Below are 21,171 nucleotides of genomic sequence, written 5' to 3'. Positions count from 1 at the left end.
TGTGTGTGTGTGTGTGTGTGTGTGTGTGTGTGTGTGTGTGTGTAGGGGGCAGGTACTGAGCATCAAACCCAGGACCCTTGCACTGAGCTACATCCCGAGGCCTTTGCAGTTTTTGAGACAGGGGCTTGCTAAGTTGCACACATGGTGCTCGAACTTATGATCCTCCTGCCTCAGCCTCCCAAGGGACTGGTCTTATAGGCCTGCACCACCACAGTTGGCTGAGGACTGTTCTTGGAAGGACACCAGCTCGGCCCATTGGAGAGCAGGCCAGGGGTGTGTGACATGCACCGTGCCACCTGTGACTGCCATCAGAAGGAGAGGGCTTGGGGTGCAGTTTGGGTTCACAAAGCCACCAGGGGCAGTGGGTGCCAGCCAGCAGCTCTCTGGCCAGGCATTCACGCCAAGGAAATAACCATGCCCGTGAGCAGGAATGTATGCACAGGAGTGCCTGCAGCATCCATGAAAGCATTACTCACTAAGTGTCAGGATGTGAAGCCATCTCAGCGTCCAACGACAGGTGGAGGTAAAATAAATTACAGCACTTTATGGGCAGTAAAATTGATGTTGAGGAATACTTAACGGCAAGAAGGGATGGCCACGATTTACTGTTATGTGAAAAGAACAGTTACAAAATTAAATGCACATATCCCCAGCTAGGACAGTGCTGGGTACACTTGAGTCTCAGGGATGACGTGTTTTAAAAAATGATTTGGGTTTTTTCTTTGCTCTTTTCTATACCTTCCAAGTTTTCCAGAATCAGTATGCTTTTTGACCTTGTAAAATATGATAAATATTATCTTTGAGAATGTGTTTGAGGTTCTGGAAGCAGAAAATGAAGTCCACTCAATTTGAAGTAGGACACCAGAGGATCGCTGACTTCCAGGCTCTCTTTTGTTTAGTTCCTATTTCCTCCAGAGTTCCAGGGCAAGGGAAGTTTTCTGAGTAGTAAATTGTTTCTTTTAGGGGCAAAATTAAATAAGCAAAGATACAACAGTTGTAGCTGTGGTTGGCACATGAGAAGACGAAGTAAGACAAGGACCAGGGGTGTGGCTTGGTGGAACAGAGGGTGCCAGGCTGAGAGCAGAGCTAGAAACACAGACGCTGCACTGAACAAACCCAGAACTCCCTACCCGGGCACCTGCCCAAGTCTGACCTGATTTCCACCTGAGGCCTCTCTGTGGCTCAGTCACCAGCTTTCAGTTCTGTCATTTCCCCGCTCAGGACCAGTGAAATAAACAGAGCGACAATGGAGTCTTCGAGGTTCTTGGCCAAGCACAGATTCCAGGATGCAGAGGGAAGAGATACGATGCCAAAGGCTTCGCCTCAGGCTGCGCTGCCCACAGTTTACTTAGCATCTGGCCCTTTCTCCATGATGCTCCCTTTGGCCCTGATATGATGGACCACGGATGCCAGCAGCTCAGTCCTGGCCTTCTGCCACCCCCTGACCCTTAGCCTCCCCTCCAGCCCTCAACAAAAGCAGTGGCTTCTGCTGTACTCTCTGCTCACGTTCCCGGCACGCTGCTGCTTGGTGGCTTGGGTTGGTTTACGCTCGAGATCAGTGGCTATAACCAGCAACATCTGGATTTCTCCTATAGGGGTGCACAGCTCCCCAGCCTTGCTTCTGGAATGCCCAGGTCCCTCAGGAATCAGAGGAGCAGGGACACAGGGTGAGGCCAGATGCAGACGGCATCCAGGGAGCTGGAGATGAGCACCAGCTTCGGGGTCATCGGAAGGCCCTTGACAGCAGCCGCAGACAGTCACAGCCACCGGGAGTCCTCAAGAGCCACCCGGAGTCCTCAAGAGCTACCGCGCCTCCACGGGGCCTCGCTCCTACCCAGTCAGGCACTCACTCTCTTCAAATTTGTGCTAATAGAAAACATTTACTCCAGTGTCACGTGCCTAGCTCCACCTGGGCTTTTTACATGCACTAGTTTAATTCTCCCAACAACACTTCAAGATAAGTAGAAGTAGCTTCACTTTTAGAAGACAGTTTCAGAGCCCAAGGTTACATAGCTAGGTAAGGATGACACCGGAGTGTGAGTGTGTGTGTGTGTGTGTGTGTGTGCCTGCACACATGTGTAAAGCCAGAATTTTAATTCAGATCTGATTGTTTCCTAAATCTAATCTCTTCCCACTTCTGGTTTAAACCGACTTCCGTCAGCCCCACCATCAGGAACAGAAATGCAGACAGAAGGCAGAGAGATGCCGAGTCAAGGAGTTGCTCGCTGGGGTTTATGGCTGCGCTCCTTGAGAGTCATTCCCAAAGCCATGCTCACAGGTACCCCGAGGGCCATAGTTTCAATTAGTATTTGAGAAAGTACTTCGTAGTAGATCAATTGTTAGCAGTCTGGTCAATGTAAGGACCAGAATAAAGTCAGACTAAATTGGCAGGCATGGACTCGGCATCACTGAATGACCAACAAAAAATGATGACACCAATTTACTGCCCCTTCCCCGACATCTGGCTCCTCACGAAGTCCTTCAGGCTTGTCAGGGTGGGGTGCTCCGTGCCCCTGGTAGGCAGAGGTCAGCGGTGCCCAATGCACAGGACAGACCCGCTACGAAAGGTCACCCAGTACAGGATGCCAAGAGCACCAAGAGCGAGAAACTGCTGTAAGCATTCAGTCAGGAGGAAGCAGACCCAACTGGAACAGCTGTTACGTCCCTAGAAATTGTTGTTAGAGTTAAACTGTGCAGACTTAGCCACGACTGAGCTTGAGCCGGGCCCTGACGTGTCCACATCCTGTTAGTCTAGGCAGTGAGCACTGGGTGTTTCTCCAGCTTGCCTTGTTCAAGAGTGGCTCGTGGAATTCACGGAAGCCATACTTTGGGTTAAAATCAGGAATGGAAAATGTAACCTCTAAGAGGAAAACAGACAGAAAATGAGAAGTGTGTGTGCTACTGAAAGCTCAAGAACAAATATTACTGCAGGATGCTCTTTCCAATGAGGTCACTCAGCCTGGGACGCCCCATCCCAGCCTGCTCACGCGTGACTGTGCAGAGGGAGAACCAAGATCCAAACCCAGGACTCAAATTCCAACTCAGTTCCCGAGCAGAAGCAAATCAACTCCTGAAAGCTTTCATTTCCCCATGGGCGAAAGCAGGCCTTACCTTCCCATGCCCCAGGGCTTGGGTTTTTTTGTGAGATCATCTAGGTAGAAGTGCTTGGCACAGCAAGAAGTGTGATCCAGGACTCACCTGATGATGACCACACGCAGTCCTACCTTCCCTGGTCTCGTGGGTTCTCTTTATTGGCTTCCCCGCCTCATCACTGCTGTGTGAAACGCCTCCTGGGTGCAAGTCTGCCTTACACTTCCCTGGAGAAGTGTTCGCTAGATCGTGAAACGGAGCCACAAAACCCAACTTATTTTACTCATGACCCGAAGGAGACACCTGCATCCACAGGACGATGCGCCCATTGCGATGAGAGATCACCTGGAAGGCAAGGCTGAGCACCCTGATGCTGCTCTCTGTCTCCCAGCAGGGAAGTCTGGCTTCCCCCAGGGCCTCGGTGCCCTCTCTACCAGATTGTTCTTTAATTCTAGTCTATCTTTAGCAATCCTTAACCGGGTTCTGGATTTTCATTTTAAAAATCAACACAATTTCGAAAGTTCTGCCACGTTTAGAATAGAATATGGCAGCTTTTTAAAATTACATTCACAGCTTCTGGCACCAACGAAAGAGGCAGCCTGTGGGCCACATGCATGTTGTTTATTCACTTTTATCTGATGATCTCAAAGCCCTCACAGCTATTCCACCACACGTGATTTCTCCTCATGGCTCCCCCCGCTATGCACAGACTTATTTTGGAGACGAAGGAGCTGTGTATTGTGATGTGTTAACAAGTTCCCGAGAATAGAAACTCCCATGACTAAACTCTCCACCAACAGAGCAAACCAGAGAATAGCAACAAACACGTTTATCTCTCAGGCCAGCTGAATCGCATTTGGTTTTCCATTTCACTTTAGGGGGGAGGCCCTCTGCCTTGAGGACGCCCCCCACAAACGTTGTGTGCTCTTGGTTTTAAGCTTGGCCCCTGTGCTTCTCCGCAGATGAGGCCTATCACCCCCTGGGGCTGTGTGACCCCCTAAAGAGGGTTTCTGGGGTGTCTCCCTGGTGCTAGGAGGCTGGCAGATGCTTACAGGGTGGGGATTCCTCTCACAGCCAGAGGCAGAAGAGCAGGAGCAAGAAGAGAAGCGGGTAGGGGAGCACCCAGGCCTCTGCCCCTGTCCCCACTGCAAAGTACGACTCGAAGGCCGGAAAGCAGAGTGGCAGCCTGCCTCTCTGAGCGGCACTCCGTCGGACACCGGCTTGCTCACCTGTCTGTCAGAGGTGTGGCTGCTGTGCAGGAGCAGCAGCCTTGCGTGGCTGTGACAGAGACCCCAAAGCCTCAGTATATGCCCTCTGGTGCTTTAGAGAAAGAGCGTGCCGACTATGGCTTATCCCCCGGTTGTCATCTGAGAGGGCGTCCAAAGGTAGACTTCAGACACCCAAGGGACCAAGAAATAATCACCAGGGCCCCTGCCCAGGAATCCTGCCACTGGAACAGCAAAGCGTAGCGACATTAATGAATGACACAGGCGCTGGACGGTGACTGCGACAGCAGTGTGACAGCCCTGCCAGCCAGCGGAACCGAGGCCGTGGCCACGCACCAAGCCCAGCATTTTTTATGCAGAGCGAAGTTGGCTTCCTCACGAGACCCCTCCGACGAGGAGCACAGATCTGAGAGCTTCTATGCTCCCCAAGGGAGAGCAGCACGAGGCTAAGGGGTGGGGACAGGAGTGAGGGCTCCAAAGTCCACCAGTGAGCGCAGCCAGGGGATGGTGAACACAGTGCCCCCCTCGACGGCAGGAGCGACCACATCCTACAGTAGCTTAGAAACAAGGCCAGTCCCCTCTCACAATCCGCGTGGCCAAAGCTCAGCCAGTGCTACTGCTAATGAAAAGAAAAGGAATTAGGAAATATGTATTCTTCCCCGTGAATATGCCTTTAACACAATTCCTGTCCCTTCCTATTTCATATTCTCTCTCTCTCTCTCTCTCTCTCTCTCTCTCTCTCTCTCTCCTCTCTCCATTCTCTCTCATCTTTACCATCTCCTGCTGTAGCAAAGAAAATCAAGGTCATCCCCAGTCCTGGCCTATACACCTGGTTTGTAAACAAGCAGTCTCACTAGAAATAAAATTTACACTGAACTGAAACACACTCACACAGTCTTTTGTTGCTGTTGAACCCTAATCTAGTTTCTCAAATGCTACTGACTGCAGAAAGCTATGGGAATCACAGCCAATCCCCAGGGCCTCTTTCCAAGGAAACCGTGCAGGAAGCCTTTGGCTTGGGTCTGGGCTGGAACCACTTCCTCACAGGTGGAGGCCCTGAGAACACTCTGGGTTGCTTCTTCCTTCCCCAGCCTAAGGCCCCAGCAACAGAGGGTGCCAGCCCCGGCTGCAGGGTGGCCTCTGCTGGGGTCAGGGTCCCACGGCCACTTCCCCTGCTACACGTGGCCGAGATTTCAGAGCTGGAGGAGGAAGGGAGGTTCTGAAACAGGTAGAAGAACTGTCTAAAATCTGGAATGAGCCTTCCTGCTTCAATTACCGTGCAGACTCATCTCGAGACTGCAGAATGTGCTGGTGATGTTTTTCTAAAGGGCGATCCCAGTGCTCCGGAGGCGGAGGTACCCTCCCTCCGAGATGCACTCATTCCATCATCTGGGGGTGGGGAGGGCCGCCGACCGACAAGTCCAGCTTCTGCAGTTTCAGGTCAACTTAGGAGGGGCTGGAGAGGCCCCCAGGCTGGAGGTATCCTCCCCAACCCGCTGTGGACTCACTGCCAGTTTGCCTGTCCTTTCCCAGTCCCCACTGCCCACGTCATGGGAAACAACAGTCAGCATTCAAAACAAAGAAACGGAGCCACCCTAGAAATGACTTCCACAGAGTCTTGAGAGAAGTCAAGAAGCATATCCTTCTGTCTAAGTAAGAAATTAAAATACTGACTCAAATCAGAATTTCTGCAAGGGTCCTGTGCTAGGGAAATCCCTCGACCTTTCCACACCCATGAGCCGGCATCTTTCAGAGGGTGTCTCAATCTGGGTTCCTCTAGAAGCAGACCCCGATTAGAGACCAGATAGTTTCCTTAGGAGATGACCTCAGGGAGATTCAGTAGGTGTTGTGTGTTTGAGCCATCCCAGAAGATGCTGAAGTATGAGCCTCCAGTGTCTGTAAATGTGACTGTTTAGAAGCAGGATATTTGTAGATGACCAAAATAAGACGGGGTCGCGATGAAGGACCCTAACCAAAATGACTGGTGTCCTGGGAAAAACATGGATACTTGGACACAGACCCTCGTGGGGAAAGCACCACGAGAAAATGAAAGCTGGAAGTGGAGGCGATGTGACCACCAGCCAAGGAATGCTGAAGGCCACCAGCAAACTGCTAGAAGTTGGGGAGAGGCAGGGACCAGATTCTTCCCCGCAGCCCTCACAGGAAATCAACCCTCCTGACATCTGGATCGAACTTGTAGCTCCAGAACTTTCAGCAAAGAATTCCCATCTCCCAGGCCACGTTTGTGGTATTTGAGTACAGCCCCAGCTAACTGATTCAGTAAATGCTATGACTTGAATGTAGTCTGTCCTCTCCGAAAACTCCCCATTACGAAGTCTTCAAAGGGTGCAAGGTTCATCTGACCGTGATGTTTAGACGTGGGGCCTTTGGGAAGTGACCAGGATTAGAGAGGGCCATGGGGTATGGCCACCACGACTGAGCATCTGTGGCTTTATAGATAGAGAGAAAGCAGCCAGCGCACCCTGGCCCATGCATTCACAAAGAAGGCCACCACCAGACGCAGGGCCTAAGCCTTGGGTCAGAACCGAGAGCCAGGATAAACCTCTCTATTATTTACCCTGTCTGTGTACTGTGCCATTAGCAACAGAAATATGCATGTGGGGAAGTGAGTGAGGCAGAAAAGAGAAGGGAAATCAGTAAAGAGAGCTTCTCAAGTTGGCCACCAATTAGCAACTGGATCCTCCTTGGGCCAGCAGAGGCCAGGAGCCTGGGGAGAGGCTGCTGGGTCTGGGGGGGCTCAGGGGCCCCTCTCTGGGCTTGTGTGTCCTGCAGTGCCTGGGGCAATGGTCTCCCCTTGCTGCGTGTCTTTCTCCTTAGAGCCCTCACATTTTAAGTCACTCAGTAGAGTTTTTGACTGAGCCTTTCTCCAAGTGTAATCTACAAGCCATTTAACGGAGGCTCCCTGAAGAAAAACAATTTCAACGACATCGTACATCTCCGTCTCCTCTCTTTCCCCCGGATACGTGGAATGCACATGTACAGCTGGAAGTTCACCAATAAACAAAACTCTCCTGAGTGAGCTGAAAGGAGCACTTCCAAAAGTAGTTTCCTCTTTCTGTAGCACAGCCTTAACGTCCTGCAGGATGAAGCTTGGGAAGATGCGTTGTTTTAGGTGTTTTGAGACAGGGTCTCACTATGTAGTCGACACTGACCTGGAACTCACTATGTAGCCCAGACTGGTCTGAACTCACAGTGATCCTCCTGCCTCAGCCTCCCGAGTGCTGGGATTACAGGTGTGCGTCACCACGCCCGGCCAGATGCCTTTGTTTTAGACCTTGGTGAAGCTGTTCTTTAGGAGCCTTGCGACAGCCGGCTGGGATAAGGATATCCCATCCAAGCAGAAGGCCGGGCCTCGCTGTTAGAGCGCACTCTGTGGGGAGCACTGAGGCAGGTCAGCACCTGGTGTGGAGAAGGAGTGGACACCACGCTGGGTGCCGAGGACCACCAGTGAGAGGTGCCCCAGCCTCTTCCACCCAGGACCAGCTGGAAGGCAGAGACGCTCAGAGAGGGGGAGGCCAGCAGGAGCCGATTTCCTGGGGTAGGGCATTCTGTGTCCTCCAGAGACCGGTCCTTTTCTAACTCCTTTCCCCATGTAGCGAGCAAATCTCAACTCCTTCTTCAAACCCTGCCACTGCTCCTACGCAGCCCACGCTCACTTCCAGGCACCCTCAGCAACAGGGCATTCAGGTCCTGGCTCATGCGCTAACCACATATCTCTGCGGTCCCTGAGAAATGAAGACACGACACAACTGCCACAGGATTAGTTATCCTCATGCAGGTAAACAGCACGTAAAATAAGCCCCATTTCCTTCTCTGCTTAAAACGTGTGGCTCCTCGGCCTGGACACCAAGTACAACACCTGACATCACACAAAATTTTCTCAAAAACTCAAAACAGCTTTGCTTTGCTTTTTCTTCCCTCTGGTAAGAGTTCTGCAATAAAGTGCACTCTTAAAAACACCCTCTTTGCTAATAGGAAAATGACTTGGTTTTAGTCTTCTTTCCCCCAAACAGCTCAGCCTGAACCGGACATCCTGTCACCATTAGAAGCAAGTGTGGCTGCCAGAGCCTCTGATCAGGGGGTCACCGTCCTTATGGCCACTGTGGTTCTGCACAGTCTCAGCAGAGAATCAGGATATCTCTGATGTACGGGCACAAAGAGGTGTCTCGTCTGTCCCTCTTTGTCTGGGCAAGGACAGGGAACCGTGGATTCCAGGTAGAAGGAGTTTGATAAAAGCCCCAGAAGGGAATCTTCCAAGATCTGCCCTTACAGAGCTCATCTGTTGATGAGCAACTGACTGGAAAGTATGTGCTTGTCACAAAAATGTAAGAGGTCTGTTAATTCTAAGAAAATCCAATAAATTAAAATCAACTGTGATTGAGCATCAGTGGCTTTCATAGGCAGAGGGAAAGCAGCCAGCATGCCCTCTCATGAAAATTACTAAACTGGTAAATGAGTCGTCATCATCCTCAAGAATCCACTACAGCACCTCCTTAAAAAACACTCTCTTATTTAAATGTTTCTATAACATTCTCTCATACAAAAGATTCTGAGGGCCTCATCTAACGAGTAAAGTGGCTGACATATTTGTTTAACATATAATTTATGTACCCTAAAAAACTTTCTAAACCTACATACATTAGTGGTATGAGCTACTTGTGACACTTGTTCATTATTAATTTCTTTTTTTTTTTTTTTTTTGAGACAGGGTCTCCCTATGTAGCCCAGGCTGACCTTGAACTTGCAATCCTGGGTCAGCCTCCTGAGGGCTGGGATTACAGACATGGACACGCATGCTTGGTTTGCTCATTAAACTTTTATGGACCGTCTATGTGGGAGAAAAGCACCCTGTTCACACTCATTTCTGTGTGAGCTTGCATGTCGGGGGGAGGTACAGCTTTCTCCCCACTGGCCCACCTGCCTCCTTGTTCCTGATAGGGTTCTGGGTGGAACGCTGACTTCATCTTCTTGGAAAGCCCTCAGAGCGAGGCCCACATGAAGGAAGCCAAGTGCTGTCCCTCGCCTTCCAGCAACCTGATGTCCTACAGGTGGGCAGGGCACCAGAGCCCCTGGCTCCACAGGACAAAACATCTTAGGACGTGGGGACATGGAGTGTCCCGGAGTGGCAGGCGATGAGCTTCCTGCATGGTGTCTACAGCCATTTCCTTGGTGAGTGTGACCCTGTGCCTTTTTCACCCCTCCCCCAGCAGATGAAGGCCATCCCCGTGCTCGGGAAGGGCTGCCACTGTCTGGGCCCCCATCGGTAGGCAGGCTGAGGTCACATGCCTGCCACCTGCAGCTCCTCTGTGGTTGCCATTCCCGCACGAGGCCCTCTGATGTACACCCGAGACCCTGTGGGCAGCCCGGAAGCACTGTTTGCTGTGCCTATAGCAGGGCAGCCTGGGGTCCAGGACACAGACAGCTAGAACAAGGAGCAGAAGTCCCGGGGTCAGCGGCTGACTCTGCCCCTTGCTTACTGTCTGGTTTGGCTGCTGTCTTGATCTCCTGAACCTTCTTCCCCACTCTGTCTGGTAAATCCATAAGTGGAGCCTGGAGGAATCTATGACCCTTTCCAGCTCAAATATCCTGTGATTCTGATATATCAGTCAGCCCCAGTCCAGTCATGAAAAACCTTCCCAGAGAGGCACCGTCTACTGATCTTGTCACTGAAGGTAAAACTCCATGGCAGCATCCCTAATCCCCACCCAGCCCCCTCATCTGCAACCTCAAGGCCCCGCTTCAGACTACAAGATAGGTGCATTCCTGAAGATTTTGAAAAACCAAGATTAATGCAAAAGGAGAGTAACATTTCATTGAATACTGCACACAAAACAAGACCTTAATTTTTTGGTATTATATTATTTTAAATGTACGTAATTCAAAATCCCAATAAATATGACTGTTCCCTCTGAAAGGATTTTTTTTTTAACCTTCAAGGAAATGGAGGTGGCGGAAGAGCTCGGTGACAACACAGGGTCGAACTTGTGAAGAAAGACCATGAGTTCCAGGGGACTCCAGAGAGAGCAGCAATAACCAAGCCAACCAGCAGGCTCTTTTGCCACTCTACAGAGATGACCCAGCAACTTAATAATGACTTCCTCTGGCGATCATTTAGCACTGAATTTGAGATGATTGGCTGATTGGGAGTTTATATTTCTGTTCTATTTTGCTTTCATTGAAATTATTCCAGGCTTGAGTGCTGCTTAAACAAACAAAAAACACCCCACCACACACTCATAAATTTCTAACTAGCTTTTTGTCCCTTGGTGTCTGGGACCCATTTTGCTCTTCAAAATGGCTGACAAGAATTTTCTGAGGAAGCTATGGACTCAAACAAATCAGGCACAAGGTCAGCTTTAAATCTGATTTAGAGCCATAGCTAGAAACTAACGATGTGTTTTCCAAACCAGTGAAATCAAGAAATTGCTATGAAGATCAAAACCCCGCTCCCTAGATCTTCTTCTGACTCCTCTCCCCTTGGCTCCTTTGGACTGTATGTGTTTGTGGCTGACCCTATTCACAATCCATTTCTCATCTCCAAGTAGCTCCCTCTCCAACACAAGGTTACAGAACTTTGAAAATTAGAAGCATCCCACCACCTTCACCCCAAGAGCTGTTCCCTGATGAGTTGCTCAGTTGAAAATGGCCAGTCTGCTTTATAGCAGCCTCTCTCGTGGAACTACGGATGGGATCATTTAACAGTACAACATTTGCAGTGAGCAGGTGAGAGCTGGCCATGATTTTAAAGGGGATTTCACAGGCCTGGTCAGCAGGGACATGGATGGGTGAGCGGTGGTGGATACAATTATTTGACTTTCGGGCTGTTCTTTTGAAGCTTCTATGCTTAATAGAAAGAAAAAGAATAGTCCTCTTTGCCAACCTTTTGTAGTTCAGTCTTTGTTGTACCCATCGAAGCCCAAAGAAAATGGACAAGAATCATTTTGTCCAGAAAGCATTTGTGTATTTTATATAGGTCGGACTTTGAAGCATTCAGAGTTAAGTGGGAGAAAAGACAAAGATTTCTCTCTACTCATAGAAATCAAAGGAGAACTCTCTGAAGCTCTATAGTCTAACTCAAAACAGACCTGGGTGGGATCCCCTCAAATACACACTTGCTCTCCTAAATGCAGTGTGGAAATTAGCTCAGGACCACAAAATGATGAAAATTAGACCAGACCGCAAAGAAGGGAGCCTGAAGGCAAATTCAGACTTCTTTTTGTGAAAACTATGACCATGATATCCAGGACCAGAGAAGCCTTCCTTAATTTTCGGGCTGCCAGTTATTCAATGTCCACCCCTAAGACATGGGTCTGGTCAACGGGCCAACTAGGCCGACCATCTGAGGAAGGGTTGTTTGTTTGACACAGAACTCGTGAGAGGTACACGGCAAGTATTTACCCACTGACAAGTGGCTTAAATAATGAGATACTATGAATATCTGTTTTTATCACCTAACTAAAGTAGGCCACCAGGAGCCATCCTGCAAGAAAGAAAAGCATCAAATGTATCTTGACAGCTTTAGCTACAACGCATAGGATGGCCACTGTGTAAAGAACTGGTGAGAATTTGGGGAGATGCAACATTTTCTGCTGATAGGAAAGCGTTCCTGAAACTGCACGAGAGGTTCATTGTAGGGAAATATTTGTGTTGGGTTTTTAACCCCCAAGTTCTGAGAACAATTTTCCACCTGCTTTTGTTAATTTAATGCACACAACATCAGCGATGGGTCTGGGAGATCCCCACCGTTCCGGGCTTGGCGATAAGGAGTGGCCAGGCTTTCCACGGGTCGGGGTACACAGAGGCAGCCTTCTAAGTCCTGGGAACTTGGGAAGAGGAAGGTGCAGAGAAGGAAAAGCCTAGCTAAGCTGGAACAGGAGAGTTCTGAGAAATCCGCATATCCCTGAAGAATCCACTCCCCATCTCCTCACCATGGTAGAGATTCAAGACTGGACGGAAGTTTTCTTGCTTCCTTCCTACAGAATCCCTGGATGTGCTCAGGGACATATTAGTCCCACTACTCACCCACCCTGCTCGCAAGCTCCCAGCAGCCTTGCCCATGTTTCTGCAGACCTGTCCTGCTGCCACCAAAGTCTCTTAAATAAATGCACCACGCACACACACAAGGCCACTCTCTGGTGCCCACAAAAACAGTTCTCTGACACCATCCACATAGAGGTGAGCAATACAGGCACCACAGAAGACACCTCACACCTGCAGGTGCACACACATCAGCAGCACTTGCACACGGGGCACAGGCCCTGCACCACCAAAGTATGAGGGTCACCAGCCACATTTGCCGGCACTCACGCTGACCTGCAACCCACGGGGCTCGGCTCGCCCGGCTCAGTGGCCTTCCCCCTGCAGCAGGCTGCTCCCCCAGTCTGTGTCCAGCAGCAACAGGTTGCAATCTCCACTTCCCACTTCCAGCCTACCTTTTCTGTTTCGTTTTTTCATTTTGTTTTACTTTTTCCAAGCTGGGTATTGAACCCAGGACTTTTACACTGAGCCACACACACTCCCACCCAGCACTCTGTTACCATTTATTTTGATACAGGGTCTTGCTAAGTCATTAAATTGTCCAGGTGGGGCTCAAACTTGCCACCCTCCTGCCTCAGCCTCTCAGAGTACTGGGATTACAAGCATGTGCCGCCATGCCTGGCTCACCCATCCTCTCTTTTCTTCTCTTTCTCCTGCAGTACCTCTTTTCTCCAATTCTCCACCAGCCTAGATGGTGATTGAGCGGCTCCAACTGAGAGTGTCATTCATGGTATATCTTAGAGCCAGCACAATTTTGAAAATTGGCTGATTCCCCCCCCCCTACAGCAAAGGAGAGGAGTAAGATTTTTTTTGTTGTTGGTGTCAGTGTACATCCCAAGCTGGGCTGTCCTCCACACTGTTGGGCCAAGGCCACAGCACCCACAGGCCACCACCCCTGCAAACGTCTGCAGAAGCAGCTGAACACCTGCCTCTGGCCACCTCTCCTCCCAGCTGCGTCTGGGCCACTCCAGGAGGGGCAGGCACTGCACATCTGGCCCTTCGATGCTTTGTGCATTTTGCTTCGAGCCTCAGCCTTATTACGGTGTTCAGCTCTGTGCCACCAGCAAAGGTTTGCACTCCCTGAGCCCAGCCTGGACAGATGCAAGTGGACCCAAGTCTAAAATTTGACATTAATAATTGCAAATGGTTTATAGACACTTGCAACTCAAAAGACAATTCTCTCACTCCTTAGGGATTCTGTAAAAAAAATTAAATCTCAGCTCAGTCTCAACCTAACAGTGTAACCCTATTCTTAAAATCTCATACCCACAACCAGGGATTTAGCTCAGTGGTGCCACACCTGCCACGCAAACACAGGTCCTGAGTTTGATCCTTGGGACCTTGCGGGGGGTGTCACAATGATTTTTTCTTTTTAAAAATCTAATCCCTTTAAAAACCTTCCACACCAGAGGAAAATGCATTCTTACCAGATTACAGGCAGGTATTTGGGGCCACGGCTTCTCAGTACGATTAAATTTGTTATCTTATACCAGTGCATAAGGCAAAGGAGGGTGAATGTCCGTGCACATAGGAATGAATTGAGCTCAAGTTGAGTTCCATCCCTCTCTAGGAAAGTGCAAAAACAGGTATATTTATTATAAATAAGATGGAAAGTATGGGTTTATTAGATCTGGGAAAGATGTGAGTGAGAGAAAAACATAGTCCTAGACTAACAGCCCAATATGTCATACTCAGCAGAAACATATTTAAAGATATTTAGCATCCCAATAATTATTGCTTCCTTTAAAATGAATAAAGGATTTAGCTCAGTGGTTCCACCACCTGCTTCAAAAGCACAAGGACCCGAGTTCGATCCCTGGTCCCTCCCCCAAAAAATATAAAATAAAATAAAGTGAAGAAGAAAATAGGAATAAGCGCTTCCAAGGAGGAGAAGCTGCAAAGTCCGCTCCAGAATCCAGTCACAGGCGAGGAGAGTGCGAACCGTGAGCAGGTCGGGCAGCACCGCGGTGCACAGAGTGCAGAGCCCGGACCCAAAGCGTAAATAATGTAAAATGAAATAAAGAGAGATAACAGAAAATAGACACACCGATCTTTTGCAAGTGGGAAGGGGACCAGGAGATGGACGGGGAGAGAAGGGGACGTAAGAAGAATTAAGATGCGTTACGTACGTGTACCAGCTCCCCAGATGCATGTATATCCACCGTGAACTGCAAATGTGCACAGTACACGTACAATTTAAAGAAACGTTTTAAAAAGAGCACCCTGAGCTGCCACTGAGAAAGTGTGCTGGGGCCTGGCCTTACTCTTGAGCAAACCCCCCAGTACCGAGGGTCATTTTCCTCATTCATACAGAGAATTCTTCTGCTTTCTTTGCTGAGGGTCTCGGGAACGGCAGGGGCAGGGGCTGGAAGGAAGAACACGGTCTGGAGTGGGCAGGGCGCCTCCCGGCCCTGCCCTAGTGCTCTCCGTTTGCTTCTTCCCCTCGAGCCCGGCAGCTAGGTGCTGAGCGGCACAGATCACAACTGGCAAGCAGAGCGGACGGTGGAAAGTCCTAACACCGCACTCCGGCTGCTTGGAGTGGGGCCAGGCTTTCTCACCAGCAAAGTCCTGCGTGACCTGCAATGAATCTGCACCCAAGACACAGCATAAGAGATAAGCCAGCAAATGTGGAGCTGTGTCCTTGGACCGGATCCTCCGACCAGAAAGTGGAAATACTGCAATAATGTGGCAATACAGGTTTTTAAAAAATCCTTTGTAGCAGCAGGGAAGAATGAAGCTCAGGTTCCCAGTACTACTGTGTGCAGAGGGGTGAGGACTAGGTAATTAAATATCCTTTAAAACTTAATTTCAAGACCACAGATAATTGACTTGTAGTTGAAAAAGATGCTGAGACTTCCCGACATTTCACATCTCACAGGTGAGAGAAAACTAAAGCACAGAAAGAAAATTCTTTCCAAGTGTACCCTGCAACTTAGTCACAGAAGAGGAACAAGAAAGCAAGCGAGTCCCGAGTTCCTGCTGAGCTGCCCTGGGAAAATGGTATTCTTTCTGTTCTGGAGGTAGGGGAAATGTGGAAATGGCTGTGACTTCCCCAGAACCCCCGGGCACGGGCACCTCTGTGTAGTATTTCTACCCAGCAGGCCCTGCGCGAGGCAGGCACCACGATCGCCATCTTGCAGGGGAAGAAAGAGCCCCTGAGGTGGGCACCTCGGTGACACAAAGGCTCGGCCTTTCTCCTCTCCCTCCCCATCTGCCTGCAGAGGGTCAGTGAGAGCTGAAAAATCACTTCCTTCCACAGGTTTATTTTCAACAGCAGGCTAGAGGATCCTGTGAAATGTTTTGTTTTGGTTTTTAATCTGAACCCATTTTAAAATTGTCAGTCCTTGATTTGCCCAAGGAATTAATAAAAGCTACATAAGTAAAGATTTTTCTGAAGGGTTAGCTTTAACAATAAGCGTTAGAAATAGCTTACATATCCAACAATAAGGAAATGGTGAAGAAAATATGATGTCTACACTCTATGGAAGTTTATATAGAAATTCAAATAATCAGGAAGTCTAAGCATAAAATGTAATACTTACAATAAAATATTAAGAAAAAGCATGTGAATATTTTTATGATAAAAATTATATAAAGACATGTACCCACAACATTCTTAAAATGCTGGAATAGAATATAAAGAAGTGAAAATAAAAAGTTATTGGGATGGCTTATTATGAGTTTAAAATTTTTAAATTTCCTTCAATGATTTTATGATATTTTAATTAAAGTACCTCAAATTAAGAAGAGGAGAAAAAGCGATAGCTACCTGCAATATTTATTTAATAACCTAGATCAAACTATCATGGTTATATATCCTGCTAATCATTTATATTTTATTTCCATATTTTTGAGGCAGTTGGGTGATTGAATATTTGACTTATGCTGTAATCCAGTCTTCTCTTCCTTTGTACCTTTCCTTAGCTTATTAGTTAACAATCTCCAATGGTGTTATCCTTGTTTTTTTGTTTGTTTTGGGGTTTTTTGATCATTTGCAGTGTTAAAGCCAAATCAAAAAAAAAGTGAGCATCTTTCTTCAGTTTTGAGATATGAAATTATCTTTTTCATAGGTCCAAAATAAACAGCAGAATTTCATATAGTCAAACAAGAAACGTTTTAGTAATGGCTGGATTTTATTTTAAACTAACCTGTAACTCACTTCAAATCATGCTACTCAAACTCCCTTGTCAACTTTGCCAGTTTAAGTCCCGATTTCTGTTTGGTGTTGTTTTCGAAGTACCTTGTTTGACACTAAGTAATCTGGAGGAAAGTTCCCAATATGCTAATCCAAGAGACCCTCAAATAAATCATTAAAGTCAACTCAATCACACAGAAACACCTAGATTGCCTTCATTCATTCACACTGTAATTCTTCAACAATCACCATTGATATTTACTGCGAATCAACTGTCCTAGGTACTGTGCTGTGTGCCGAGTCCAAAGCAGGCCTGGACCCTCTAACTCCTCAGGGAATTCAGAGTTGTTTGGCGGGCTGGAAACCATGGCTACCAGCATGCAGTGACTAAAGTGATCATTTGATTTTAACTAACAGGTCAAATGCCTGGCTTAAATTTTTCCTTCTGGGCTTGGGAGTTAAACCCCGGGCAGCCCCAGCCCCTGTTTATTTTTTATTTTGTGACAGGATCTAAGTCATTAAATTGCCCAGGCTGGGCTAGCACTTGTCATCTCCCACTTCAGCCTCAGAGTGCTGGGATTACAGGTGTGTGCCTCTTGAAAGTAAAAGCATATGTCCAATCAAAATTACATCTGATTTGTAAAATAACGAAAGCAAAAATAAAAAGAATTTTCAAACATACAGCGGTGGTGATACACCAAAGCCGGAGCATCCTCGGACTGTTTCTGGGACCTGCTTAGTGGCAGCAGATGTGGTTTTTAGCCCCTGAATCTGAGAGGGAACAAGGCAGAAAAGCTGAGCTGTGCATTTGGAAACACAGAGCCAGGCTGTCGGAGGTCAAAACTCACTGTTGGGTGAAGGCCATGAAAGCGAGTGCTGGTCACTTACAGAAGCGTCCCCAAGCCCACCTCCCAGCAGTTTCAGTAAAGACCTGGTGTAAAAGATGTTCATATTTGGGTACCTAGTGATCGTGCACCCCTCCAGCTACTCGGCTTCAGATCAGGGTGGCCACTGCGACTACTGCTGACCATGAGAACGTGTTTCGAATTTTCTTCCCCCTCATTATCTACCCAGTATTTCTATTTTTCAGACAAGTTTTCACTTCGGAGAAATAGCTGCCTACACGCACTCTTTCATAAATTAAAATGGTGGCTGTAATGCTCATCCCCATGATCCATCCCAGTTGAGAACCTCCTTGGCCATTGTGCCCACCACAGGGCTTGTGGCTGCGTTTCTGTGCCGGCAGGGGTGTGTCCAGGACTCAGGAGAGGATGCACTGCGTGTCCACACATGGAGAAAATACCCTGCTGCTCCACAATGCAACTGGGGGCAAACGAAATCGCAGCCCAGGTCTCCAATTCCTGTGCCGGGCGTTTCTCGGGAATTCAGTCCAATATGTGCCTGATGGTAACAATCAATGCAACGCCCACTTATTGGCTGCCATATAGATATATCATATATAGATATGGCATTCACTTCTCATTTTCACATTCTCCAAGGAAGGTATTGCGGTGACAAGAGGGTTAAAACTCTCAGCACCCAAACTTCTTTGACAACACACTTCTCTGCCCAGCAGGAACTAGGCAGTCATGAGGCACAACACTACTGAGGACAAAACACAGCACGAGATAAAAGTGAATTTTAAAAAATGCTTTCCTCCCCCTGGGCTAATGTTATATCTTCTCCAAATACACAGACCTTGTGTAAGTCTGAGGGCCCTTTGTGAAGCCTGAACAAGACCTCGCCAGTTTGCAGCTTTAGTCATGATGCTGGTGTTCCCCAGAATCCAAGGAACGGGGAGCCCTGGCAGATGCATTTCTAGAAAAGCTGCATTTGCCAACTCAGACCTTGCCTGCGTCTTTATTCCCTTATAAAAGGGCCTGTCTATCACCCTGAATGTGCTGAACTTCTCATGGAAACTTGCTCACTGTCCCTCTCAACAGGGATCTAAATAAACTCTGTCTTTCCTGTAATTGTTGTTGGCAAATTCTTTTTACCCCGTGTCACCAGCCTGCCATGCTCTGTCTGGCACAGCTGGTTTTACTAATCTAACTTTAGAGGTAAGACTGAGGCCCCGAGGGGTGGCAGAGCTAGAAAGGTCAGTGATTGGCCTGTACCACATCCAGCCACTAAAAGCCGAGCTGCTCACGGACCTGAAGACCACACTGAGCAGTGTGCCTTCTCGGCCACAATGGGCAGGGAGTCAGAGGCACAGAGGAGCTGAGGGTTCGCAGGAAATGTGCACCCAGCCACCCTGCGCACCATGTTAGTTTCTTCCGGCTCTAGGCCTCTGTGGAGAGGATCATGGCAGATTCTTGTGGACAGACTGGGTCGACACTGTCTTTGACCCCAAAGAAACGCAAACAGAAAGGCCCCCCAAACAAGTCAATGTTTGTGGTGGGGAAGGTGTGTGTGGAGGAGTCACTTCACTGAGCAGAACACAGGGGAGACCCCGACTCTGCTCCGGGCAGCATTCGTCCAGGGGACAGCGGAGTGAGCGGCACCCAGGCAGCCTGGTGCGTCACGCTCCTCAGTGTCCCAGGCCCCTCGAGGCCTCCACTTGTCTCCTGTCACCTCCTTCCTGGGCCAGGAAACTTTGAACAACTTTTCCCTATCTGCCTTATCTGAAAAGAGTTACAGTCTCGGTCTCCCACAGAACCAGAGCAAATGGCTCAGAGAAGTGAATAACCCAGTCTGCCTAAGGTTCTGTCCTCCTGCAAGCTGTGTGGAAATCAGCTTCTGGGTGGGGCTTTGTTCTCCACACCTGGCGGCCATAGTCTTTCTCTCCAAGTCACTTGGACTCTGTCTCAAATGGACCAGTGAGGGCTCCGCAAGGTGGGATCATCTCCTCCTTGCAGCCCTCCGCCCCCAGCCTGAAGTCAGAGTCCACAGCTGCAGCCCTCAGCTGCTTCCCTGAGATCACAGAGTTCCCAGATGTTAAGATCTTTGTCTCGTGTACACAAGAACGGGCCACGCTATGCCCTCCTCCTCAGCCCGTGTGACTCATCCTCACCAGGGTCTTTCTGAGAAGAGAGCTGTGATCTTACAGAAAAACCCACAGTTACTTGGCCCTGCAGCCCTGCCTTGCTAGCCCAGGGCTGTGCCATGCTCCCTAGCAGGAACACAGGTCCAATGGCCCCTCCTAACCTCCCGGCCTTGTCACTAAACAAAACTTCCACACTGGGATGAGCTGTACAGTGAAGGGAGGACACTGGTCATGACCACTTCCCCTGCCCCATTCCTTTACATCCAAATACACTCTTTTTCTTACATAAATGCCGATCCCATGAGTGGTCTGTTTTGACTCCCCTTGTTTTCCTCCCCAGCATCTGGGCCAGAAAACATGGCAGCGACAACATATAGGAAAGCCAGATGTCGTGGACTGGAAGGTGTGGGGGAGTAGCAAGGTCTCCTGCTGGCTGGCTGTTTCTCATGGTGGTGACTTGGCAAGGCGTATCCTCTCCTCTGTCCCTCTGTGAGTCGGGGGTAGTGGCTGAGTCACCCAGCCCAGGATGGGCGTGTCCTCGGGCAGCCATGATAGGCCTGAGTGTAGACAAGGACCCTCTGGGCCAGGGCATGGCCAGTACCCTGCAGAAGGCTGCAAACTCCATGCCTCTGTACCTGCTCCTGACCTAGGCCCTTCGCCCCACTTGGTCCCTGGCCTGCCGAGGTGGTGAGGCCATGACCCCGCCGGCTGACCAATGAGATGTCCTCTTGGTGGCGAGTGTTGCACCAGCGAGCATGAGGAGGAAGCTGACCGCGCGTGACTGGAAGAACGTCGCTGCCCCGTGCATCTGGGCCTCTGGACATTTCCCGATCCTGCTGGCTTTCTCTCCCTTTCTCCAGGCTGGGCTGCCTCACTTTCTCTTCTGCTCCCGTCCCCTTGATCATTCCCTGCCATAAACTTTCTTCTCCTCCTTATCACTGGAAAGTCTACTCCTCAGGCAGCTGTGCTTGCAAACAGCTGGCTCCAAAGCAATGCCCAGGTTGTCCGTCACGGACTCTCCCCGCTCAGCAGCCCTTGATATGGGAGGACAGGATACCAAGGAGACTCTGGCTCCTCCTTATCCCTCTCCTACCCCCGAACGCACAAAGGGCCCTGAAAAGGCCTCTGCCTTCAAGCCATCGGCCTTACCTGAGAGCGGGAGCTGGGCCTGCAGGGTGACCGCGATAACCAGCGTCTTCGCCTTCATCCTGGCCTCCCCAGCACAGTACCAACAGGCAGGGGCTCAGGGGGCTGCAGCCCAGTCACAGAGGAAAGAGGGCTCTAAGGAGTCTCTGCCACAGAAGTCTGCTGGCTGTGTCTTCTCCTCAGGAAGTGGAGGCCTGTGGGCCTTTGAGAAAGTACCTGCCAGCCGGGCTGAGAAACTCACTCCCCCTTTTGGCTCACAGGCAGGAAGCTCCGGAGGTTTGAGGGTTTGGGGTGTGAGTGTGTGCATCAGCCTGACTGTCTCAATTTTGCTTTTCCGCTCCTTGGACCATTATTCTACGGCCCTTTATTTATTTATTTATTTATTTTCCTAATTCTTGTCTAATTTCCATCTCTCTTGACTGGTGAAGTCAGTCCCAAGGCAAATGAGAGTTCCCAGTGCATGTGAGAGCAATTGCCACTTTCCTAGACCCTCAAGCGTCTTTGGCAGGTCAGTAAGGTGAAGAGGCGGG

The 21,171-nt window shown here is 49.2% G+C and overlaps 1 protein-coding gene across 1 annotated transcript in view; it reads right to left on the bottom strand.

Moving 5' to 3' along the window:
• Cd247 (CD247 molecule) overlaps positions 1 to 20,808 on the bottom strand; it is a 70,844-nt gene extending 50,036 nt beyond the window's left edge. The window contains exon 1 of the mRNA XM_010633949.2: positions 20,645 to 20,808. Within this exon, the coding sequence (XP_010632251.1) occupies positions 20,645 to 20,702 (58 nt within the window). The 5' untranslated portion in view covers positions 20,703 to 20,808. The remainder of the gene's footprint in view (positions 1 to 20,644) is intronic.
• Positions 20,809 to 21,171: the final 363 nt, after the last annotated feature.

The sequence above is a fragment of the Fukomys damarensis genome, unplaced genomic scaffold, assembly GCF_012274545.1.
Source record: "Fukomys damarensis isolate Sample0158 unplaced genomic scaffold, DMR_v1.0_HiC HiC_scaffold_19, whole genome shotgun sequence".
NCBI lineage: Eukaryota > Metazoa > Chordata > Mammalia > Rodentia > Bathyergidae > Fukomys > Fukomys damarensis.
The sequence above is the reverse complement of the archived record's forward strand: the minus strand, read 5'-3'. Positions and strand labels throughout refer to the sequence as shown.